Source organism: Protopterus annectens, chromosome 10.part0, assembly GCF_019279795.1.
Source record: "Protopterus annectens isolate FY-2018-M chromosome 10.part0, PAN1.0, whole genome shotgun sequence".
In the NCBI taxonomy this organism is placed as follows: Eukaryota; Metazoa; Chordata; order Ceratodontiformes; family Protopteridae; genus Protopterus; species Protopterus annectens.
In genome coordinates, this window is record NC_056744.1 from 1706915702 (window position 1) to 1706942384 (window position 26683).

The 26683-nt window shown below is 41.5% G+C and overlaps 1 protein-coding gene across 1 annotated transcript in view; it reads right to left on the reverse strand.

The window, feature by feature from the left end:
* LOC122814454 (zinc finger protein 665-like) overlaps nt 1–26683 on the reverse strand; it is a 330084-nt gene that overhangs the window by 242261 nt on the left and 61140 nt on the right. Inside the window, exon 3 of the mRNA XM_044087033.1 lies at nt 1018–2105. Coding sequence (XP_043942968.1) covers nt 1018–2105 — 1088 coding nt within the window. The remainder of the gene's footprint in view (nt 1–1017; nt 2106–26683) is intronic.

The window sequence follows — 26683 nt, forward strand, 5'->3', positions numbered from 1 at the left end:
TAGGTTTAGGAGTAAGGGTGGGAAGAGTGAAGTCAAGTGCAGGAGCAACAAGAGGGAAGGGATGAAGGTAGAGGAGTACAGAGTAGTAATGCTGCTGGCTATCCTGGCAGGGAAGGGAAAGTTACTATCTACTTAGTATGGAAAAAATGTCTTTTACAAACAGTAACACACATACTTTCTGGCTTCCTTGAAGGGATGGGTTCTGGGAGAAGATAGCCTCTTTTTCTTGATTTCAGGAAGAGAAAGCAGGAATTATTTAATGCAGGGACCCAGGGTCTTCAGGTAGGGCAGGTTATCAACCCTAAAGCAGGACAGGCAGCTAGGCAGTAATAGGTAGGCAGCTAGAGCCCAGGATGCACAGCAGCCAAGAGTTAGTCAAGGAGTTAAAGATCTAGTTATACTAGAACACGTGGTCCTAGTGTTCTTTTTTTACCCCGTATTTCTCCATGATATATAAAATATAGTATACATCAGTAGCATCTTGGTGGTGAGATTTTGTAGAATTAAGTTCAATCACATGAAGGTACTAGCAAAGGATTGAAAATTAATTCAATTCCACATATATTACTGTCTTGTTCTTGCAGATTCCTTATTTCCATTAGGACTTGTTCCATTGTTTGGATAATCTGATGGTACAATGTACTGCTATGTGAATGGTATCCAGAACATGTATACAGGTTCTTTTCTTAATTTCTGCAAATGTTAATGATTTTTAATATTGTGATTTCCTGGAGTCTTTGATATTTGTAAGGACTGCTTTCTTCCTTTTCTTTTAATTTCTCAAAGTGTTTTGGGTTTCTAATACCATGACAGGAATGGACCCCATTCCTAAGTCAAGGTGTTATTAAAGTTCATGAAATTAGTATGGTTTCAATCTTTGATGTCAGCTAGAAGTGCTCTTTGCAGCACCTGCAATGTGCCCAGTAATGACTTTTTTTCTGCATGTGAATGACCTTATGATTGAATAGGCTACTTGGGTCTGTGAAACAATTAATGAATTCAGCAGATTTATATGTTTTTTTTCCTTCTGTGAGTGGCTTGATGCTGAATCAGGTAACAGTTATATAAAAAACACTTATTGCACTCAGTACATTTATATGGTTTCTTTCCTGTATGAATGGCACAATGGCGGATCAAGCTACTCCTCCATGAAAAAGACTTACTGCATTCAGTACACTTATATGGTTTGCTCTGCTTGTGAACAGTCTGATGAGACATTAGGCTTTTTTGGTGCATGAAACCCTTATTACATTCAGCACATTTATATGTTTTCTTCTCTGCATGAGTGGCCTCGTGGTGTATCATTTTCCATTTACGTGACAAACATTTACTACATTCAGTACACTTGTATGGATTTGCTCCTGTGTGAATAGCCATATGGAGTGTCATATCATCACTCCTTTTGAAACACTTACTACATTCAGTACACTTATATGGCTTTGCACCTGTATGAGTCACTTGGTGATATACTAAACTTTGTTTATGTATGAAACACTTACTACATTCAGTGCATTTATATGGCTTTGCACCTGTATGAATAAGCTGGTGTTGTATCAGGAGACATCTATATGAAAAACACTTACTGCATTCAGTACACTTGTATGATTTTGCTCCTGTGTGAAGAGCCATATGCTGCTTCATATTAGATCTTTTTGTAAAACACTTACTGCATTCAGTACACTTGTATGGTTTTGCTCCTGTGTGAATAGCCATATGCTGCTTCATATTAGATCTTTGTGTAAAACACTTACTGCACTCAGTACACTGATATGGTTTGCTACCAACATGAATGGTCTGATGGCGCTTTAGACAACTTCTGGTTGAAAAACACTTATTGCATTCAGCACATTTATATGGTTTGTCCTTTGTACAATATGGCTGGTGTACTACTGGAACTTCTTGCAAAGCATGACTTGCACTAAATTCACAGCTGTTGCTATATTTAAGCTCTGAGTGAAATGGTGTTGTAGGTGTGAAATGAAGCCTCTCGATAGCCTTCACAGGTTGAGCACAGTGCTGCAGGTTGTCCATAGGGTGATGTAACAGGGGTGTTGCAAGTGGTTGCTGCTGATGGCAAATCACGCTGCTATCTGTGCTTCTGTCATCTAAAAATACATTACATATTAGTACTTTATCACATTGATGAAAAGATCTATCAGCTATTTCACTCACAATAGTACATGGACATTGTTAGAGACATTTTAAACATAATAGTTTTTTTTTCTGTTTGCAAAATTATTTTGTTCTGCTGTTACTAATGTAGGTACCAAACTAAGTAAAGACAATTCTGATTATCACTGATCAAAACTTGGTCTTCAGTGAACAGTTACAAGAGATGTAAGAACAGTACAGAGTTATCACAATAATCTTGTGCACCTGTTACCTGGAACAGTCTTAGGTAAGAAGATACACTGCACATCTTCAAAAACAGGGTGAGAGAGACCCTTCTTATGGAGTATGTTTGTACTGTTACCTGGAACAGTCTTAGGTAAGAAGATACACTGCACATCTTCAAAAACAGGGTGAGAGAGACCCTTCTTATGGAGTATGTTTGTACCACCTATAAAGAAAAGAGTTAAACATGCAAAGGACAAATGTTATCAGGCATCTGGAATTAACTTCCAATGGAAATGGCAAGTCCAAAACCAAGTTGAAACAGCCTTTTTTTAAGGAATGCAGCTGTGCCTGCTATAAACAAAAGGGGTGAAAGAGCATTTCCACAATGCTGATGCTGTGTATAAAACTCATGCTACAGTCACTTTTACCTTCCCAAATATGCATTTTACTGTACTTGCTGCTTTGCCATCAAAAGTTGTATTGCAAATAGTTTGATTTTTTTAACAAGTGTGATATTCCTGAAAAATGTACTGGCAACTGTAAAGGTCAAATCATTTAGCAGTGCAAACAGTAAACATACTTCTGAATGAATACATACAAATGTTTTAAGCACGGGCATTAAGCCCTTCTAGCTTGTCAATATGCCAAAACTTTTAGTTATGTGCTTACCATAACTTTAGATGTTTGGGATCCATCTCGCCTACATTCTGTACTGATGGGTTCGGAGCCGATCCTCGGCTCCGACTCGGCACGCTATACTACAGAGCAAAGTCTCTTATTGGCTGAGCTATTCTACATCCCAGGATGCATCACCACAGCTTCCCCAGATCTTGTTTGTCCGCACACATGCACACATACATAGACTGTTGATATAATATTGCCAGGTGTTTCAAGATGAAACGGCTAAACTTGAACCGTCCAGTCTCTTCTGATCTCCAAGGCACGGGGAAGGACGGTGGGTTATTAGGAATGTAGGCGAGATGGATCCCAAACATCTAAAGTTATGGTAAGTACATAACTAAAAGATGTTATGTGATCCTATCTCGCCTACATTCTGTACTGATGGGACAGCGTCCCTAGCACCCGATTCCTGGGTGGCTCACTGGAAAACACTTCTGAGAACTGTGGAACCGAAGGAAGCTCGCCCCCGAGATGCCACGTGCAATTTGTAATGAGAACTAAATGTGTGAGGACAGGACCAGGTAGCCGCAGCACAAATGTCACTAATGGCAAGCTTAGAGTGAAAGGCTGTCGAAGTAGCCATAGCCCTTCTAGAATGAGCTTTCACTGAGGTTGTAAGTTCTTTATTAGAAAGGAAGTAAGTATGGCTGATACAGTCCCTGATCCACTTGGCAATAGTGACCTTCATGACGGCTTTGCCCAATTTATTGTCCAAAAAGGACACAAACAACTGATCTGTTTTCTGTGTTTGGAGCGTCCTATCTAAATAGAAACGCAATTGCCTGTGAACATCCAATGAGTGGAAGATGTATTCCGCTCTGTCTGAGTAGTTTGGGAAGAAAACTGGAAGTTCCAATGACTGTTGAAGACAAAAACTAGAACAAACTTTGGGAACAAAGGATGGATTAGGCCTGAGGGATACTCTATCCTTGTGAAAAACCAGGTACGGTGGTTTGACACATAGGGCTTGAAGTTCCGAAATCTGGCTGATGTAATTGCCACCAAAAAAGCAGTCTTCCAAGAAAGAAATTTCAAGTCACAAGTTGCTGCCGGTTCGAAGGGGGAAGAGGTCAAAGCACCTAATATGAAATTAAGATCCCACGGTGGAGCGGGATGAGAAATCGGAGGTCGTAGCAGCCCAGCACCTTTCATGAAGGCTTTACACAACTTATTGCTCATCAAAGGTGGGTCTGTACTTTCATGAAAATTAGAAATAGCTGCCAATTGAACCTTGATGGTAGAGACCGAAGAACCTTGATTGAATAAAGAAGCTAAAAACTTCAAGACTTCTGACACCGGGGCAGTAATGGGATCTAATCCCTGGAGTTGGGCCCAAATAGCGAATCTCTTCCATTTGCTGTTATACATTTTTTTAGATGAAGTCTTGTGGGCCGAGGACAAGATATGTATGACTTCCGAGTCCAAAACATGGTTCCTGACTATGGTCGGAAGAGGAGGAGCCAAGCTGTTAACCTCAACGAGTGAAGGGACTGATGAAGTCGTCCCGACTGGTGGATCAAGAGGTCTGGAGCATGGTCCAGGAACCATGGACCGTCCAGTGCATATTTCCGAAGAAAGGGCAGCCAGACTTGACGAGGCCAGTATGGAGCAACTAAAATCATCTTGCTCTGCAAGTGAATCGCCTTCTGGATCACCCTGGGAAGAAGGGGAACTGGTGGAAAGGTGTACAGTAGGCCGGTGGGCCAAGCTTGGACTAGGGCGTCCTTGGGAAACTCCCCCGGAACTGGGGTGAGAGAGAAGAACTGTTGACATTTCGTGTTGAGAGGAGTTGCAAAGAGGTCGCAACAAGGAGTTACCCATCTTCTGAAAATCTGAGTTGCCACTCTGTCGTTCAGAGACCACTCGTGCGGGGAGAGAATAGTTCTGCTCAGTCTGTCGGCTATCACATTGGATCTCCCCGGAATGTGTGTTGCTACCAGAAAACATTTGCTTGCAATCGCCCAATCCCATACTTTCATGGCCTCTCTGCAAAGGGGGTAGGACCTGGTCCCTCCCTGCTTGTTCAGGTACCAGACTACTGACATGTTGTCGGACTTGAATGGCAATCATGCCCTGGGGGAGGTAACTGTGTAGTGCTTGTAGCAATAGAAGCACCGCCCTCATTTCCAGTATGTTGATGTGGAGGAAACTCTCGTCGGGGTGCCACTTGCCTTGGACTGACCTGCCCAGGTAATGTCCCCCCCACCCCATCTGGGAGGCGTCCGTAGTCAAAGTGGCCACTGGAGGTGGTGGAACAAAGGGTCGCCCCTGATCCAGGTTGGAGGAAAGAAGCCACCAACGGAGGTCCTGTTTGCACGTCTCTGTGATCAGAATGAGGTGACTGAGAGGGAGATCCTGATAAGACCACTGGACTGACAGGAGCCACTGGAGAATCCTCATATGCAATCTTGCTAAGGGAACTAGGAGAACGGTGGCCGACATGGAACCTAACAGTTGTAGGACCATCCTGGCTGGGGCTCGGCATTTGAGGAGCAATGCTCGAACTTGAGACTGTAATATTTCTATCCTCTCTGTAGGAAGATAGACCCGCATTTGCTTTGAATCTATCTCTACTCCGATAAACCGTATGCGCTGAGATGGCAGCAACACAGACTTTGCCCAATTGAAGGTGATTCCTAGGGAGTTGCCTAGAGATATAGTGGCTGCTAGGTTCTGTAAGAGTAGACGCCTGGAGGTGGCAGTTAAGAGCCAGTTGTCTAGGTATGGAAACACCTGGAATCCTAGACTTCTCAGGTGAGCAGTCACCACCGCTAAACATTTGGTGAACACCCTGGGCGCTGTGGTGAGACCAAAGGGCAGTGCACGGAACTGGAAATGACTGTCTCCCAGGCTGAAGCACAAGTGTCTCCTGGACACCTGATTTATCAGGATGTGATAATAGGCGTCCTTGAGATCTATGGAGCACATCCAAACACCTTCCTCCAGCAGCGGGAGAATGGATTGTAAGGTGACCATCCGGAACTTGGACTTCTTGACAGAACGGTTGAGTTTGCTGAGATCCAAGATGGGCCTCATGTCCCCGGTCGTTTTTGGCACCAAAAAGAATCTTGAGTAAGTCCCTAATCCGGTCTGGTCTTCGGGGACCGGTTGGATGACTCCTTTTTGAAGCAGCTTTGAGATTTCCATGGCTGCGAGATCCCGTTGACTGGGTGTTGGGTCCGGGATTTTCGGGATGGTGGGGGGGGCTGAGAAAAGGGGATGGTGTAACCTCAGGCAATGATTCAGAGCACCCATCGGTCCTGAGTGATATTCTCCCAGGCCTTCAGGTGCCTCGAAAAACGACCCCTGACTGGCTCCGGATCGGCGCAGTCGGGCAATCCTTCAGGGATGCTGGAAGGTTGAGGAGCCACGAAAGGACTCATGGTCTCCAGTATTGCGGGGTCCTCTGCCGCCTCTGGGACGGCGTCTTCCTGAAAAATTTCCCCCTCCTCTGCCTCTAGAAGGGGAATCATCCTGCTGTGAGGGGTAAGTCTTTTGAGATTTACGGAACCACATTTTCCCCCCTCTTCTAGCCTTGGGATAAGGCCGGAAGGGAGTGGAAAAGTGTGCCCCTACAGCAGTCAAAGTCTTACCCTCTTGTTCACAGCGGGTCAAGGTGTCCTTTACCTTGGGTCCAAACAAGGAGGACCCATCAAAGGGAGCGTCAGCAAAGGAAGACTTGAAGGCCTCCGCAAAGTGACACAGGAGGAGCCAGGCTTGTCTCCGTAGAGCAACACCTGTTACCGCCGCTCTACTCGCCCCCTCGGCTGCATACAAAATGAGCCTCATGGACGAGTTCGATAATGATGATAAGGTAGCCAGCTGAGAGCTAACTGTCTGGGCCAACTGCTCAGGTAGGTTACCAGAGAGGGTATCTGAAAGTTCCTTGACCAGATCCCTCTGAAGTCTGGTGAAGTGCGTCAGATAATTCAGAGACCTTAAAGTAAAGGCTGCTGAAGTAAGGGTGCGCTTCCCATACCGATCCATGCTCCTAGACTCTTTATTAGGAGGATGGACGGACATAGACGCCTCTGCCACATCTTGTTGGGTAGCAGATGCCACCACCAGAGCATCTACAGCCACACCTTTAGAGAGGAATTCCTTTTCGGGGGGGGCTGAAAGAAATTTATTGGGGCGAGCTGGCACCGGTTCCACAGAATCCGGGTGCTCCCACGCTCTTCGAGAGATCAAATCTAGAAGCTCATCAAAGGGTGGAGACACCCAGGAGGCGGAGGGCTGAGCCCCAAAGGCCTTGAGGAATACCGACTCCTCAGCAGAAGGGGGTTTGGACTGCCAGTCGCCTCGTTGCTTCAGGATTTCTAAGATGTCCGCAAAGGAAACATCATCCGAGGATGACTTGGGGGACCCCTCCGCCTCATCGAGGTCGGTGTCCGAGGTGAGAGAATCGTCCGGGGAGTCGACATGCTTCCTCTTGCACTGTCTCTTCCTGGGAGGTTCCTCCGAAGAAGCCTCGGAAGGACCTCCAGGAAGGGGGGAAGCCCCAATGGGGGTGACCTCAGGCCCCAGGGCACCACTGTCTTGAGACAGGGGGACTACAAAGGAACCAGTCTCCGTGCCAAGGGAAGGTGCTGGAGAGATGCCGGAGAGATGGTGGAGGTAGCCAAGGAAGATTTGGCTAAAGCACTCCTCATGGCCCTGAAGGCCGGACCCCCCCCGAGTCCTGGGAAGGTCCGACCCCCGAAGCCACAACAGTGGACGGCACTCCCGCAGCTGACGCACCGAGAGGGAGGCTCGGAACCGAAAACATCGGTCCCGAAGCGTCGCCCCCGGGGCCGACTGAGGAGGTCCGTGTACTGAACTCCGACCCGAAGGTCGGGGTTGGAGTAAGGGTCGGAGCCGACCCGAAAACCTCCACCGGCTCCACCAGCACCGACTCCAATGGTGCCGAGGCTGTTGGAGGAGGAACCAAAACAACAGGGTGGACAATCGGCTCCGGAGCCGACTGGGCTGGAGCCGAGACCAACTTTTGGAGGACTGGAGACTGAAACAGCCTTTGAAGTACCCTGCCTATGTCCAAATCCGACATTCTCGAAGACCGTGAAGAGATTGAACGAGTTCGAGTCGACTTCTCCACCGGTTCCGAAGGACTGGGGGACCGGCTCCGAATCGTTTCGATGAATATCGGTGCCGAGGGAGACTCCACAACCATAGTAGTTTCCTTCGGAGCCGAAGTGGATTTCGGCGCCGAAGGGGAAGAGTCTGAGCGGGCAACTCTCATCGGCTCCGAAGTCAGCGGAGCCGATGAAGGTGACCCGCCTCTCGAAGCTCCAGCCGTCGGCTCCGAAACCAGAGGAGTCGAGGCTGGAGGCATCGAGGCAGACCGTTCTGCCCTCGGCTCCGAAGTCCGTGGAGCCGATGGAGAAGCCTGCCGAGATTTCTTTGTGGCCGGTTCCGACGGGCTGGTCGGAGCCGATGATTTCTTTTTCTTCGATGGAGAAGAGGAAGAAGATAAAGCCTCCTCAAAAGTAGGTTTAATAAGCCCTTTTAATATCAATTTGTTTTTCCTCTCTTGGAGGACCCGGGAGGAAAAAGCGTGACAAACGCTGCATGACTCCTGAAGGTGTATAGGGCCTAAACAATACACGCATAGAGAGTGATCGTCCGTTATGGACATTTTGTAGCTGCATTTAGAGCACTTCTTGAACCCAGAAGGTCTGTGCTCTTTCGACATATTCAGTTCTAAACAGTACACCAAAAAGGGAAAACTTTCTAAACTGTCAAAGAAGAACAAACAAGGACAAGATCCCTCTAATAGAAAACGGGATACTTGTCCAACTATAACACTCAACAATACTCACTAACAAAAATATATATATATCTCACACGCGAGGGCAAGGCCCCTCTAACTAAAACGGGAACCTTTCCCTCAAATAAAAGATCAATTTACCACAAAACTTTGTTCAAAACCAGTCACACAACAACGATAGCTGTTAAAACAGCTTTTGGGTATGTCAATCAAAAATTTCTGACAGAAATTTGTGAAGAAAATAGACACTTAGCTCAGCCAAGTCCGAGACCACGTCTTTTGCTGTAAAGCGGCAAACGAGATCTGGGGAAGCTGTGGTGGTGCATCCTGGGATGTAGAATAGCTCAGCCAATAAGAGACTTCACTCTATAGTATAGCGTGCCGAGTCGGAGCCGAGGATCGGCTCCGAACCCATCAGTACAGAATGTAGGCGAGATAGGATCACATAACATCACTTGTTCCCATAATAAATGTCCAGGCTGTTCTTAAAAATATCTAAAGTAGTATTTGCTTTAATATAATTCGGTAGTCTGTTGCAAACATCAGCTACTCTGTCAGAGAACCAAATAGTACACTTCTCATTCCTATAGAATTTTCTACATAGGTTATCTGACGATTTTCTAGTACTTTTTGATAACCAACATTCCCAGAGGTAGTTGTCTCTAAATGCCTTATATACCTGAATAAGATATCCTCTTAAATATCTGTAAGAGACACTGTACAATTTCAGATATTTTAGTCTTTCATAATAACTTAGATTTTCACATCCATGGATGCCCTTAGTATATTTCCACTGTACTCTTTCCAGTTTATTCATGCTTGCTTTCCTATAGGGTTTCCATATTGTTATTCCATACTCAAGTTTGGGTCTAATGTAAGTAACAAACAATGAGTTCATTATGTATGATTTCCTAGACTTTATAAATCTTTTTATACAACCTACAGTTCTATAACTATCATTAGCCTATTAGTTGATATGATTAGAAAAACTCATAGCTGAATCTACCCATGTACCCAGGTCCTTAAATGAGTCTACAGTTTCAATCACTGTGTGCTGTATTAAATATTCACCTTTCAGTTTGTCTCCCAAACCTCATATGCTTAGTTTTTGATGTATTTATCAACATATTATTCTCCTGTGCCCAAATGGTCAATTTAGTCAAATTATTTTTGCAGACATGCCTTATCTGCAGTACTTGTAATCAGTTTACCCAATTTCAGGCCGTCAGCATATAGACTATAGAACACCTCAGATGAAAAAGTAAGGTCTGAAAAAGTAAGGTCTGAAAGATACAATCTAAACAAGTAAGGGCCTAGTACAGAGCCCTGTGGGACACCTTGACTGTAACCAAGGATTTCACCTGTCCAGTTGGTGTGTGCCATGTCCTATTTGTAAGCCATGCAGCTATCCATCTTATCAACAGTACATCAGTACCTACTTGTACTAATTTATTGATCAGTGTTTTGTGTATGACCCTGTCAAATGCTGGTTAGTCGCATCACAGCACAATTTGTCATTCATAGCTATTATTATATTGTTATAGAACATCAAGTTACAGGTGGTAATAGATCTATTTTCAACATATGCATGCTGATATATGGTTTCAAGTCCCAACCTATCCAATTCTGACAATAACTTATCCAGTATTACCGTTTCCATTATTTTTCCACATCATGAAAGCAGACTTAAGGGTCTATATTATTCTGGGTTTGTCCTATTCCCCTTTCCCTTAAAGACTGGTTTAATAAGTGCAAGTCTCCAAGTTTGAAAAATCTCCCCATATTTATATGACCTAGTGAATAATAGATGTAATGACAGTGTAACTTCTTGCTTAAGTTTTCTCAAATTATTGTTACTTATTCCGTCTCCTCCCTGTACTTTGTTTGGATCCAGTTTGGACAGTTCTTTTTCAATATAATCTAATTTGATTCCAGTATCTGGGGTTACCTGGATGTCACTAGGACAACTTGCCAGCCCTTTTGTGTAGCCAAACTGTTTTGCATAAGATTTTGTAAATATATCTGTTGTGTCTGAGAATACATTTTAGAATCTGCACACAGTTTATCAATTTGTGTATCTTTACTCCTTCCACATCTTATGTATCTATAAAAAGGTTTCCCAATATGTTTATATAAATTTTCTTCAAATTTTTCTTGATCTTGTCTAACACTATGCTTAATCTGTTTGTCCAGCTCGTTTATTTCACTATGCTTAATCTGTTTGTCCAGCTCATTTATTTCAGTTTTCAAAGTTGTAGTTCGACCTCTCTTCCATTTCTTATATTTTTTGTCTCTCACCTTAATCAGGTATCTTGTTCTTATGGAAATATATCCCCCTGATGTTACATGCCTAGATCCTGATGTTAAATATTTTTTTTGACTTTTTTGCACTCAAACAATTTCTCTTTCAAACTTTCCACATTCCATCTGCAGTAGGGTTGCCACCTTTTCAAATGCCCAAAGTGGGACGATTTTGCAGGCCAAAACATACCCACAACCAGTACAAAAGACAGAACTTCACTTTTTTGCCTAAATAAAAGCGTATTCTTGTAGCATTTTAGTTGCTTATTCTGTTAACATTTGGGTGTTTCAGATACAGAATAACTGCTTTATGAAACTATTACATAAATATAGGAAATAATTTTGACATAAAATCTCAGAACAACTGGCCATTTTTACAGTTTTGTTGCAGGACATGACTGCCCAAAGAGGGACTGTCCCTCGCAAAGTGGGACAAGTGGTAACCCTAATCTGCAGTTTTTCCACTGAACACCTCACTCCAGTTAGTTTTACATAGCAACTTTTTTGCTTCCCTATAATCTGTAATTAACCTTCTGTGCATTGGCTTAAATTTCAGTTTGGCAGAATTATCTCACAACAAATTAACCTTTATGACCCCATGATCACTGCACATCAATGGTGGTAAAACTTGAAGTTACAGTAATTTTTTTAGGAACACAAACAATATCTAGTATATTCCATCCCCTGGTAGGTATGTTTACAATCTGAAGCATTTGTTGTTCCTGAATATACTCTGTGAATAATTTCTTTACTAACATTGTTGAATTAATATTATTCCAGTCTGTTTCTGGCAAATATAAGTACCCAGCTAATATTATTCTTCCCTCCTGTGTTTCATGTAAGATATGTTTGAATTCCTCTAGGTCATCTGCACTTGCCTTTGGTGGTCTGTACACTCCAACAATTGTTATATGTTCCAGGGCTGTCTTTATTGTCACAGTTACACACAGTCTATAGTATTGGTGTTATCACTGAGCATGTAAAAATGACATGTCTCATGGCTATCTTTAATCCCTATCATAACACCACCACCTGCTTTTTTGTTAGAATGTCTGTTACAGTAAAAACATTTATACCCTGACAGAACTGGTTTCTAGTCATTGCTCTTTAACCATGTTTCACAAACTATAACATCAATAATAAATAGGACGTGCTGGAGGGACAGATTCATAACCCAGAGGCTCCCTTCACTCTGGAATAAAATCCCAGTCCAGGTTAGGCAGAGTCCCTCATTGACTCTCTTCAAGAGGAATCTTGATGAGTGGATGGGAGATAGTAGGTTTACCCCGGGTATCACTTCTGTGTCACTGTTAGACAGAGGCACAGTATACTAACCTCGAAAAAGGGCATAGCAAAATTAATTTAAAATGGGTGGCGAAAGCCAAACACACTCTGGCTAGGCTTATAAATGCCCTAGGGCAGATAGCCTAGTATGAACCTATGAATCTTGTGGGAATGTAGCAAATTTTCTAAAAAAACAATATATTATTAATGCTCCTAGCATTAACGACCATCAGACATGCATCAAATGTTGCTATCTGTGAACTGTTACATTTTTGACCTGGCAAAAATCCTGGCCAGTGTTTGTCAAATATTGCAAAGTATCTGCTGCAAAAATTCTCTTCCCTGATCTAGCCAAATGCACACCATCCTGTCTGAACACGTGTGCCCAAAGGAAGGCTTGGATGCTCTACACATTTCCATTTTTTCAAACAGGACATTTTTTCCATGAAGGTGTTTATCCAAAAAATCTTTTCATTCGCTGTGACCTGACTATCCTTTCTGTAGGTGATTTGTGAAAAATATGTCCTAACACCAGTACAAGCAATACTATCTAAGAGGGCTGTCAGTTCCCTACTAACAGTCAGAGAATCTTTGTTGGTGACATCATTTGTACCAACATGAATAGAAACAGATCCATACTTCCTTACATTAAGGTGTTCCAAGGCTTGTTTCACATCTTCTATTTTTGCTCCTGGCAAGCATAACACTACTCGATGTTCATTATCAGTTCTGCAAATATAAGTATCAGTTCCTCTAATAACTGAATCTCCAATTACAAGAATATCTTTGCTGACCATCTCTGAATTATCTTCAGCTTCTTATACAGTCATTTCTGCTCTATCAATTGTTACGAAGGACAGATCTTCATCACTGTTAGTCTTATTAATTCCACTGTTTTCATTGCATATTAAATTCTCATCCAGCTGGCACTGTAAATCCACAGCTAGAACCATGTAGTCAACATCTGCCTTTCTCATTTTTCTTACAATAATGTTCTTCAATCCTTCCACGTTCAGTTTTGATTTTTTCCTTTTCACCTGCCCTTTGCCTCGTTTTTCTACCTTTCCATTGGAAAGGTAATGCCTTTCTCTGTAGACTGAGGGTTTTCTGATAGACAGATATCTTCATTCCCTGTCACCAGTGTGTTACATAACAAAGCAGTGTCCTTTTTACTACGTATTATTTTTCCTTTACAGTCATTAGTCAGTTTCTTTTTCTTCCTTGTTATTTGTTGAGAACTTCCTTCCTTTCTTTGTTTCCCTCTAAACAAACCAGATCCTCAGATTGCCGAGTACTTGCATCCACAATTCCATACTTCTCAGGTCCATCATCATCTTTCATAGGAGTTGAATGTTCTTTGCAAAAAATAGATGCATCATTTCCTAAATCTGTTCTATTTGTTCTATGCCTAACATTATTTAGTTCATCAGTCCAGTCATTAATATATGATGAAACAGTTCTCCAAGCCATGCCAATTGCACATGTGCAATCATCATCATTAAGTCGAGATTTACTTCTAACAATAGTAAGCAAATCATCCAACATTTGACACGAGGAACAAAGATCACCAGTGTTATCAGCTGTTACCTTTAAATATGCATAGCACTTATTACACTGTACAAGATACTTGTGCATTAGCAAATCGTTAATTGCATACTCATTTAAGGAATCCATATTCAGCTTTAATTGAATAAAATATTGCAAAGGAAAAAAATTACAGAAAGTCAGTAGCAAAGAATTCAAAGGAACTTAAATTCTATGACAAAAATTATACCAGCAATATCCAACTAAATAAAATACAATAAAGTTGTTCTGACCATACAAGTTCTACTAGACAGCCAGAAGTTGTAATTTCTTTACGTCGGACGAGTGCAGTACCTTCTGCTCACTATAGCTCGCAGTCGCACCTCCTTTTAACAGTAAAAATAAATAAAACTTCTCTTAACAGTCAACTCCACAACAAATCACAAACCAAGACAGGATTGCTTTGATATGCTCAGAATTTTCCTCTCTGCAGTCTGTGTAAATGTATAGCTGTCTAAGACCCTTGTGGCGGCTAGAGCTTGCCTGTCCAAAACCTATCCCTTTCTCACAACCAAAAGTGAAACTAAAGGTAAAACAACAAAATATAAATCAAAGTAAAGCTTGTTAATAAGCAGTCTCTTCCTACCTACAAACAGTTAAAAATAGTGATAACAAGTACAATATAAATTCAAATAAAACTTGTCTTAGCAGTCAACTCCACAACAAATCACAAACCAAGACAGGATTGTTTTGATATGCTCAGAATTTTCCTCTCTGTAAATGTATAGTTGTCTAAGCCCCTTGTGGTGGCTAGAGCTTGCCTGTCCAAAACATATCCCTTTCTCACAACCAAAAGTGAAACTAAAGGTACAACAAAAAATATATAAATCAAAGTAAAGCTTGTTAATAAGCAGTCTCTTCCTACATACAAACCGTTAAAAATAGTGATAACAAATGCAATATAAATTCAAATAAAACTTCTCTTACCAGTTAACTCCACAACAAATCACAAACCAAGACAGGATTGTTTTGATATGCTCAGAATTTTCCACTCTGCAGTCTGTGTAAATTTATAGCTGTCTAAGCCCCTTGTGGTGGCTAGACCTTGCCTGTCCAAAACATATCCCTTTCTCACAACCAAAAGTGAAACTAAAGGTAAAACAACAAAATATAAATCAAAGTAAAGCTTGTTAATAAGCAGTCTCTTCCTACCTACAAAGAGTTAAAAATAGTGATAACAAATGAAGATGTTAATGCCACATTTTCTCCATTAATGATTCAAAATATAAATCTACAGTTATCTTTATCTGCATTGAAAAGATTTTTCATTTTCTAGCTGCATTGTATTTAGTTTAAAGCTGCTTTTTATTGTCTTTTTCCATCTGCACTGGAAATAGTTAAATTTTTCTAACTAGTGTGATATCTCTGAACGTTTGATGTACTAAACTGCTGACCTTGTGGGGTTTAGTCATGGCTGGAAAGGATTTGGTGACCATTCCCACCAACACAGTTATCAAATGGAAATAAACACAAAATTATATGCCTTAGAGGTTATTTTAAGGGGTATATGTAAGTTAGGACCATTAGAGGTTATTTTAAGGAGCATATGTAAGTTAGGACCCATAGTGTCTACTTTAAGGGGTATATATGTTAGGACAAAGGATTTACAGGCTGGTTCTGTCCATTAGAGACATAGGCACTAGACCCAGGGTGTTTTCCAATTGTACATCCATTAGTTTAGGTTTCTTATGAGCAGGATGAGGGAAGAGGTCTGCTTCACATGCTTGGGAAGCCAGTTGCAGAGAAGGGGAATTACACATACCTGTCTTTCCATCCTGTCCAATTTATATTGCCTGCAAAGTTTAAATCCCTAGATCAAGTAATTCTGATTGCTATTTGTTTTGTGGATGTGCAACAGCTCCATTACAGTGGGTGCCAAGAATGCCTAATATGCCAAGCATAGACTGCCTCTCAATGGTCTACAGTAAACAGAATGTACAGATAGGGCTTTGAGGTGATCTGCATAGAACATGCTGTTTACATCTTGTATTCTTTTTGTGAGGAACCTGTATGGACATTCAAGTTAATGCATGTGCCTGGTCATATACATACTGAAGGGGGCAGTGTACTCAGTGATGGTCCTGATTAGGGCTGAATACAGTAGAAAGAGGACATACTTGCATGAAGATGCTATGCCCTTGCAGATACATACTGAAGGGGGCGGTGTACTCAATGATGGGCCTGATTAGGGCTGAATAAAGTAGAAAGAGGACATACTTGTATGAATATGCTATGCCCTTGCAGATACATACTGAAGGGGGCGGTGTACTCAATGATGTGCCTGATGAGGGTTGATTACAGCAGAAAGAGGACATACTTGTATGAAGATGCTATGCCCTTGCAGATACATACTGAAGGGGGCGCTGTCCTCAATGATGGGCCGATGAGGCTTGAATACAGTAGAAAGAGGACATACTTGTATGAAGATGCTATGCCCTTGCAGATACATACCAAAGGGGGCGCTGTACTCAATGATGGGCCTGATAAGGCTTGAATACAGTAGAAAGAGGACATACTTGTATGAAGATGCTATGCCCTTGCAGATACAAACTGAAGGGGGTGCTGTCCTCAATGATAGGCCTGATGAGGCTTGAATACAGTAGAAAGAGGACATACTTGTATGAAGATGCTATGCCCTTGCTTACAAGGTGCACAACATAGAATGACTTCATTACTACCTTAGACACATGTTGGTCGAAGGCCAGGTACGTACCTAAATTGTAGAGTACTGGTTCTACAATCAGGAGTAAGTTAAGGAGGTAATTTTCTAAGGTACCCGAGTTCCCAAAGGGTACTATTATGCATTTCTTGGCACAGAGTTTCCAACCGTGGCTTTGGTATTAGTCATGTGTGTGTGTGTGTGTGTGTGTCAGTCCTTCCTGTTGGATGTTAGTGTCTTGGGAAGATTCTATGTATGCTCTTAGTTTGCAATCATCTGCAAATTTGGTCAACCAGGCTCCCTTGCCACTGGCCTTGACTTTCAAGAAATAGATGCCAAAAAAGAATGACTCCAGAATGAATACAGTACAGAGTCAGGAAGGACTATGCTAATGACCAGCCTCTTTGTGGAGGTGACTTCCCCTTTGTTAACTTTCTGAGTCCTAGTTGAGAGACAGCTGGCTATCCAGCCTGCAACATAGGGGTTTATGCCTATACCCAGGAGTTTGTTTACAATGCCTGAGTGGGGAGAGGTCTAATAAGGAAGCATGCACTATTTTGTCCTACAGGCTGAATAGGCATGTTCTGCCACTGACAAAACCAAATTAGGTTGGATCCAGTGTTTGAAGTTTTTTTAATGTCTTTATTAATCATCTCAATGACAATTCTTTCCAAGGCTTTGCATATGAGACTAATCAGACTTGTGGGTCTGTAGGTCTGCTGATGGGCCAACTGTTGTGCAGAGTGACAAAAGACACACTTCTCCATTAGCATAGCATAAAGCCTAACTGGAGGCTATGGTCAAATAGTGACTCCAGTGGTCCAAACGTAATATTTCAGGGTATTTAAGAGATATCCTACGATATTATCAGGGTCCATCGACAAAGTGTTTTTGGTCTTAGAAAGCACATCTAGGACCTGCACCCTAGTGAAAGTTGTGGGGTTTGATGGTACCTCCTAGGGACAACTAGGGAAAAAAAGAGAGAGAGTAAACAGAATTTGTCTGCCAACAGATTTGCTATATATTCCAGACCCATGCAGATACATCCATTTACAGTCCGTTCTGCACACTGCTGTTGCCAATTTTGAGAGGTGGTTGTGAAGGGTTTGCCTTCCTCATGGGGGTGCATTTCAGGGCTTATACCCTACAAAAAACATTTTGGTGTTATTTTGAAAATTTTTTTGAGTTATGCTGAGTTAAATGAAGTGTGTTTAGATCACCCATGTTAGATCAATTGATTGTATGAATGCATCTCTCTCTCTACATATATATATATATATATATATATATATATATATATATATATATATATAGCTGTATATCTAGTTACACATATGGATATATAGATAGATAAGATATACACGCACATTTTCACAAATGTAAGCTTCATTGGGCCACAATTTAACATCAGCACTGCCCATATTTATATGCATTTTACAGCATGTTTGCTTGGTAGCTGGATAGGTACAGCATTGTTATAATGTATAAAAAATGATGACATATAGCATCTTTTATTGAAGGAGTCACACTAGGTTAAGCAGGAGTTATGTCAGCAAGGCTGAGGTCTGTTTGAATGACCCCTGTTCTTGGCAACAGCAAAAGTAATCACATGCAGGCCTGCACTGGTGGCATAGATGGGTAAAGCTCTGACTAGAGCCCAAGGAACCGGAGTTTGACTAGCACCGAGGCAGGGAAGATGGGTGTGTCCATCTGGTGGGGGAGGTGTTTCCTGGTTATCTCACTGCACTGCTCTCTTATTGCAAGCATTCTTAACCCTGGAAGATGCTGACATTTGTGCAATCAGAAATCTAGTTCAAAGCTGTGGAGGGCATCCCAGCCATATGAGGTTACTCATCCTTTCCTACATTTGGACCCCAAACTGTGGGCAGCAAAGCCAAAAGAGGTAGAGTTTCAATATATATTAAAGACATAAATGCCTTCAGGCTGGTCAAACAGTATAAAGACCAGGAGACATGTTGGGTGCAGTTAACCATTGATAAGGCCCCTTCAAATCCTGGCTAGCTACAGGCCTCCAACTTTGACTCAAGATGCCCAATCCACCTATCTGGACCTCTTTGAATCTATCAAGATTAAACCATTTATCCTGATCTTGGGTGACTAACAATCCAACCATAGAAAAGAAGAACTTCTCATGCCAAAACACAAAAGCTCAAAAATTCCTTAATTTCGTCAATGCAAATACCTTAGACCAGCTGGGTGATAATATCTCAGACTTGGTATTATCCAACATGAGCAAACATGGCAGTATCCCTATAGTGTCATCGTCCCTGTAAGATCTGACCACAAAGCGGTCACTTTTGAAGTCACCATCTCCCCTGGACCCCCCCCCCCCCCAGCTAGGGTCAAACAAAAAAACCTTCTCCAAAGCTAATTACAACCTCCTGATGGAAAGCATAAACAGCTTCACAGCCCCCTTGCTCCCTTCTCCTCTGTAGGAACTGGCACAAATGTCCAAACCTACAACAAATTTCTATACAAGCATATATATAGCTGCATGGAATCAGGAATATCTGACAGGACAAAATCCTCCTCCTCAAAGAAGAGTAAACCTGTCTGGTGTTGTCCAGGACCAAGAAGGAGCAGGTGGTTAAGTGGAAGCAATCTCTCCTTAGCCTGAACAAGCAAATAAGCACACTAGTAAAATCCTCCAAATCAAACTTCTTGTCCAAACTGGCCACATTTACTAAAGAAAATCATAAGAACTTCTTCACATATGTCCACAATCTCAAAGGAACCACACAGATCTGCTCAGAACTGGTGGTCAGGGACACCACATACATAAACGCGATAGATATAGCTAACCTGTCGGCAGACAGGTTCAGTGAAAACTTCACCCCTCTGTCTCCCCATCAGTAAATCAGGACATCCCCAGCAACTGCTCCCTCCTCTTATCATTAGAGAGAAAGTTATCACTGCCCTTTCAAAGGCAAAAAAATGTGGCCTTCATGGGACCTGATAATATCTCAGGCTGCATCCTACATGAACTCAGGCATGAACTTGCAGCACCATTAGGCATACTAGGCACCCTATTCAACTAAAACCTGAGTACCAGCTTCATCCCAGCTGAAAGGAGGACAGCTAGTGTCATCCCTTTGCACAAAGGTGGAGCATCCACTGATCCAGGAAATTACAGGCTCATCAGCCTAACTATCCTGATCATAAGGCCATGCAATGGATCATCATGGACCACATAAACAGGGACATTGGCAACTTCCAAACACTCAATCCCACACAGTTTGCTTTCATCAAAGGGAGGTCATGCCTGTTAATCTTGGTTGACTTGAGACAGTCACCAAAGCCAGGGATGAGGGGAAGACGTTGCACACTGCCTACCTTGACCTGGCCAAAGCCTTTGATACTATTCCCCACTTGGGTATAATAGATAAACTCTCTCAACTAGGCATCAATCTGTATGTTAACAGACAGGTAGCAAACTGGCTCACTGATAGAACTCACCTTGTCAAAACAGGGTGTAGATCAACGTGTGTATATGTACCTTTAAGAAACTATCGGAGGGTTTGCACAAGTATATAAATACTGAGCATGTGTGAGCCTGACTGCCATTTTGTAGGAAGCTGTTGAGATGTAAACATGTATGTACGTATGGTCTCTATCTGTTCATTTGTATTTTATGATGTTGCCATCCATCCTGATGTGCTTCCATATACTAAAGCATCTAAATGAAATACCACACCTGTTTTTCATCTATGTTAGAGAAGGACAAGCAACATGGTGTCAGAAGTGGCATGTCTAAATGACATGGTGTCAGAAGTGGCATGTCTAAATGATATGGTGTCAGAAGTGGCATGTCTAAAATGACATGGTGTCAGAAGTGGCATGTCTAAAATGACTTGGTGTCAGAAGTGGCATGTCTAAATGACAAGGAGGCAGAAAAAGCATGGCCAAAATGACTTGTTGCTAGACAGAGTTCCAGTTTCTCCAACTAAAATCCAATAGGCATCCGGCTGGTATTACAGGAATATACAGGAGTGAATCATCCCTACTAAACATTTAATTCACAAAACAGTTCAGAAATGAATTTTAAATCTTAAAACTTGCTCAGACATATTTCTTATTCACAAAATATGAAACGAGGCATACAGAACACTCTAAACGACATTTGCATAAGCCGATACGTCTGATATTGATAAAAATATTCAAATTACTACAGAAAATGTTTGAAATAAAGTACAAATTGCATAAAACAAATAAAGTAAGGAGAAACAACCACATTTTTCAATATGTGTTTAGTGAATGCATAGGTTTTTACATTAATCAAAGATATCCAAGTTATCAGAAGTGTATAAAGTATTTGCATGTTTGTGCAGTGTTACAGTAAAGTTATTTCATAGAATACAGCCATTACAGAGCATATTTCACAAAGTAAAGTATTTCAAAGAGTTTACTGTAAATTTGAACGTTATTACAAGCTCACAGAATGGTTTGTTCATGCATAATTACAAGGGCCATATTTTCAGTGTGTTTGTACATACATTGTGGGCATGGCAGTCAGATTTCAGAAACCCAGTGCGCTTGTGTTTGACAGTAATATTGTTGAGAAATGGAGAGTGTTTGAGCAAGAGTATGATATTTTCATACAGGCTGCATTTTCTGATAAAGATGGCAGTACAAAGGCATTTATTCTGCTTAATTTAGCTGGGTGAGAAGCCATAGAAAGGGAACGTTCATTTGCGTATGCACCCACTGTCTATATATATTGCTGCATTGGCTGAGTCAAGGGAAAACCCTGAGTGCTTAAAACATAAATTTAGAGAAATGTGTAACCCCAGACAATGTTAAAATAGAAAGGCACTTATTTTACACAAGGGATCAAAAGCCTGGTGAAACTTTTACAGCATATACAACTGACATGAAAAATAAGGCTAAAACATGCAGATCTGGTGATTTAAGGGATGCACTGATAAAAGACAGACTTGTGTGTGGTATTTTATTTATTATTACTTATTATCAGTTTGATTACCGGGGAAGTCCACTGGGCCAAGAAGTGCCCATTTTCAGTGGAGGCCCGGGGAGAAAAGCTCCATGAACAATTTAATACAATATAGGAAACAAAATGTAGAATAAAGGTTGCAAAGTGAAAATACCATACAATGTAAGTTTGCAAAATACAAATAAAGGTTACAAAGTGAAAATACAAGAGTTGGATTCATACATTGAGACATAGTATACATTATGCGACAGTTAAACAAATTGAGACAGTTTAACAATGTGACTGTAGAGGTTTTTTTTTTTTTTTGAAACAATATTTACATGTTAGGAGTCAGTTAAAGTCTTATTAGTTAAAGTTCTATTAAAGATGATTTAACTCTGAATAAGGCCAGTGAGATTTGTCAGATATACGAGCTCACAGAAAAGTACACAAATATGCTTACAAATGAGAGTAGCTCTAGAAAGCACAGTGACAAATCTCATGTTGATAGCATGCAGCACGTGTTTAAAAGAAACTGGCCCAAGTACATGGCAGCAACTGTAGCCCCTGCAGCACTCACTGGTAAACCCCAGAGCCTCTCAGTAAATTCCAGAGTTTGCACAGTCTCAGTGAAGCACAAGAGTGAGTCAGCAAACTCAAAGCATGGGCCCCAACTTACTTTCCTTGCCAACTGTCATAACTGTGGTGGAAGTCATGAATCTAAAAGGGAAAAATGTTTAGCTTTTGGTCAGCAATGTCAAAATGCAATAAATGGAATAATTTCAAAAGGTTTTGCAAATCAAAAGGCCCACTTTTTTATTAAAAAGGAAAAATTTAAAAACAAGTTGATCAATTAGAAAGCTACAAGCCTATTTTTTATGTTGATAGTGTGTCAGTGCTTCATGTAACAGTTAATGCAGTAGATTTATGGGCAAAGAATGAGGTATTTTGTACTGTTAAGATAAATGGAAACTCCATAGAGCTCAAAGTTGACGCAAGTTTCAAGTGTAATGTGATGTCAGCAGAAATATTTGCTAGTGTGTTTCATTGTGAAAGGTACAACTTGGCAAGGTGTGTGAAGCATGTTGCTTTTGGTGGAGAAGAAATTCAAACCAAAGGCTCAGTAGTGTTTTCATGTTATCCTGCTGGAAGATGTTATGACTTGTTATTTTATGGTCAAGAGGCATGTCCAGTAATTATTAGGGCTCAGAGACAGTTTGAAAATGGGTCTTTCATTTAATACGGACGTCCATCATGTCAGCTTGAAAGATCACTACTCTAATTTTGCCCAGTATATTTTTTCTACCTATGGTAATTTTTTTTGAAGACAAATTAGGGAATCTTCCAGTAGTGTACTCCATAAAGTTAGACCTAGATGTCACTCCAGTTATCAGGCCAACACAAAGAGTTTCAACAGCCATGTAGGACAGAGTCAAAGCAGAGTTAGATAAAATGGTGTGACAAGGTGTGATCTGTCCAGTTGATGTTCCAACTGATCTTCCATGGTGGTTGCTCATAAGAAAAGCTCAGATGATGTCAGAAAATGTATTGACCCACAAGATTTGAACAAAGTGCTAAAAAGACCTCATCATCCAATGTGCACAAAAAAGTTGCAGCTTTGATGCTAAATGCCACTATTATTTCTGTCTTAGATGCAGAGTTCATTTTGACAAATTCAGCTTGACAAGAAATCCTTATTGCTCACTACATTCAGTACACCACTTGGAAGGTACAGATTTTTGAGAATGACATTTGGGATAAATTCTGCAAGTGAAGTCTTTCAATGTATAATGGAGCAAACCTTTTCTGGGTATCCTTGTGCGATTATAGTAGATGACATACTAGTAGGAGGCAATGGTAAAGCTGAGCATGACAGAAACCTCAGAAAAGTTCTGGAATGAGCACGTCAAGTGAATCTTAAGCTCAATCCACAGAAATGCAAATTCAGGCTACAAGAGGATACTTATGTTGGCCATTTATTTACTACTTCAGGCTTATGACCAGAACAAAAAGACCAAAAGAAGGGTGAGAAGACTACAATTTTGGGCTTCTATGTCACAAGACATTAAGAGAGCACTTTTATCTTGCTCCATGTGTAATAGTACAAAGCCACATCAACAGAAGGAACCACTTCAGTTAAACCAGATTTCTGAACTACCTGGTCGACAGTAGCCACCGACATTTTCAAATGGAATGGTCAACATTATATGGTGTTAGTAGACTCTTACTCAATTGGTTCAAGACTGACCTACTTCTTAACCTAGCATGCAATACTGTGAATACTAAGATGAAGCGTCATGGTAGTCCACACATTACTAAAGAAAATGTTTGAAATAAAGTACAAATTGTATAAAATGAATAAAATAAGGTAAACAACTGAATGTTTTCAATATTTGCTTAGTGAATGTATAGTTTTTCACATTAATCAAAGATATACAAGTTATTAGAAGTGTGTAAAGTGTTTGCATGTTTGTGGCACACAAATTTATTTTTGACAATGGCATGCAGTTTTAAGTCAACAGTTCAAAAGATTTGCTGAAGAATGGGACTTTACTCATGTCATGAGTAGCCCAGAGTATCTGCAGTCAAATGGTTTGGCAGAACGTACAGTTCAAAGTGCAAAGCAGCTACTAGAGAAGTCAAAATGAGATAACAGTGATGTTTTCCTGAATCTCTTGAATCTCAGAAATGTTCCTCATAATAAACATCTTGGTTCACCTGCCCAGAGACTTCTATTGAGACAAACCAGAACCACATTACCAATCAGTAGTCAATTGTTGGTTCCATGTATCAAGAACAACAGGTCCATGAACGCCAATCTGTTGAAGAAGCACCTAACCCACAAGTCCTACTATGATAAGACCAGCAAACTGCTCAGTCCATTACAAGAAGGTGAGGTGAGGTGGTAAGGATGCAAATATCCAGAGGTTACGATCGTACTGGAGTCACGAAGAATATTTGTCCAGAGCTGAGATCATACATTGTAGAATCACAAAGAGCAGAGTTTAGGTAGAATCAGAAACATTTGTTGCTGGTGTCTGAGCCTGTACAACAGCACCTAGCCTGTGAGAAAGACTGGTTATCTCAGAGAGAGTTGTCTGGTGTCCCAATTCTAGAGGATGTTCCGGAGAATATTCCCATTCATGTGAAGTTCCAGATATGAGTTGTTCACTGAAGAATGTTCTTTTTGCTAGAACAAGTCCAGACTGTTATGTTAAGAGATCTGGTCGCACCTCTCAACCCTGCAACACATACAAGGCAACTTGGACATGAACACTGTGTTTTGTTTCTAATGTCTAGAATAATGCATGTCTAACTCTAATGTTGTTTTTCTCAAAGGGCAATCTTTTAAGAGGGAGGATGTAGATCAATGTGTGTGTATGTACCTTTACGAAGCTATCTGAGGGCTTGCACATGTGTATAAATACTGAGCATGTGCAAGCCCGACTGCAGTTTTCTAGTAAGCTATCGAGATGCAAGCATGTATGTATGTAAGGTCTGTCTGTTTATATTTTATGATGCTGCCATCCATCCTGATGTGTTTCTATACATTAAAGCATCTAAACAAAATACCTCACCTGCTTGTCATCTGTTAGAGAAGGATGAGTGACATAGGGGAAGCCACCTCAAGCAGGAGACCCGTAACAAGCGGCCTACCCCAGAGATCGGTGTTGGGGCCTCTCTTGTATAACATATACTTTTTTGAGGTGCAGACAAAAACTGATGGGCTATGACTGACCAAGTTTGCAGTTGACTGCAAGCTGGGTGCTGTCATCAATTCCACTGGTGATGTGGACATCCTACAAGAGAGTCTCACTCAAACAACTGGTGCTGGAAACATGGCCTGAAATTGAATGTCAAAACATGCATCATTCCCTTTGGGGAGTGACATCCCCACAAATTATCACACTGATAACACAGTCCTAGGCATGCAATCAGTCGCGAGGGACTTGGGCACCCAGGTTGATAGCAACCTGACTTCTGACCACCACCACACTGCCTCCAATGTACAGAAGGCTCTCTGCATGGCCCACCTCATTAGGCAGGGTATCTCATCCAGGGACAAGGAGGTCATAACATCCCTGGATTCTTCCCTTATAATACTCAGTATTGATTACAATGCCCCTTTTGGCATGTACCTCATAAAGCACATGCAGCAACTGGAGAGACCACAAAGGTTCCTCACCAGGAAAATCCAGTGCCTCAGACATCTACCCTACACAGATAGGCTAAAAGCCCTGTCTCTCTACTCAGTCTCATACAGACTCCTCAAAGGTGACCTCTGTCTGGCAAACAAAGCAATTTCAGACCCTGCCTTGATTGGGACTGCTGCTTATCTGCAAGTTAGGCTCCACTTGAGTAACCTGCATGGGTGACCTTAACCTGGTCTGTGACATCAATAGGACTTTTATGAGGGACAGATCTGTGTCCCAGATACTACCCCTTCTGTGGAATAGACTCCCTCTCCACATTAAGCAGAGTACCTCATTATCCCTTTTTAAGTGCAACCTGGACAACTGGATAGGGAACAGAAAATCACCCCCATGGGATTCCACCTGTGTCCCTGCTGGACAAGGGCATTGGGTGATGACTTGTCGGATCATGGCTACATTCTTAGCTAGGCTTGTAAGGGCCTCAGGGCCCATAGCTTAGTAACCTCCTATGATCCTATGGGGTAACATGCATGCATGGACAGAGGGGGCATGGCAGCTCTTGCAGTGATGCAAGTACTGGCACCACCAGTTGGGATGGGATTATGCTACACAACATGACAGTCTGTCTTTTTTTTTAATTTCTCCAAGTCTTTTGGGTTTCTAATGCCATGATGGGAATGGACTCCATTCCTAAGTCAAAGTACGATTAAAGTTCATGAAATTAGTATTGTTTCACTCTTTGATGTTAGCCAAAAGTGCTCTTCACAGCACCCACAATGTGCTTAGTAATGACTCCTTCTGCAACTCATATGGTGTTACACGAACTGGCAACATATCCAAATACGATTGTAAATTTTTTTTTTTATAAGACCAGTTGCTCCTACTACTATTGGAACTGTCTGGGTATCTTTCTTCCACACGGTTCTCATTTTCTTCCAGTTACACTGCCTTCTTTTGCAATATCT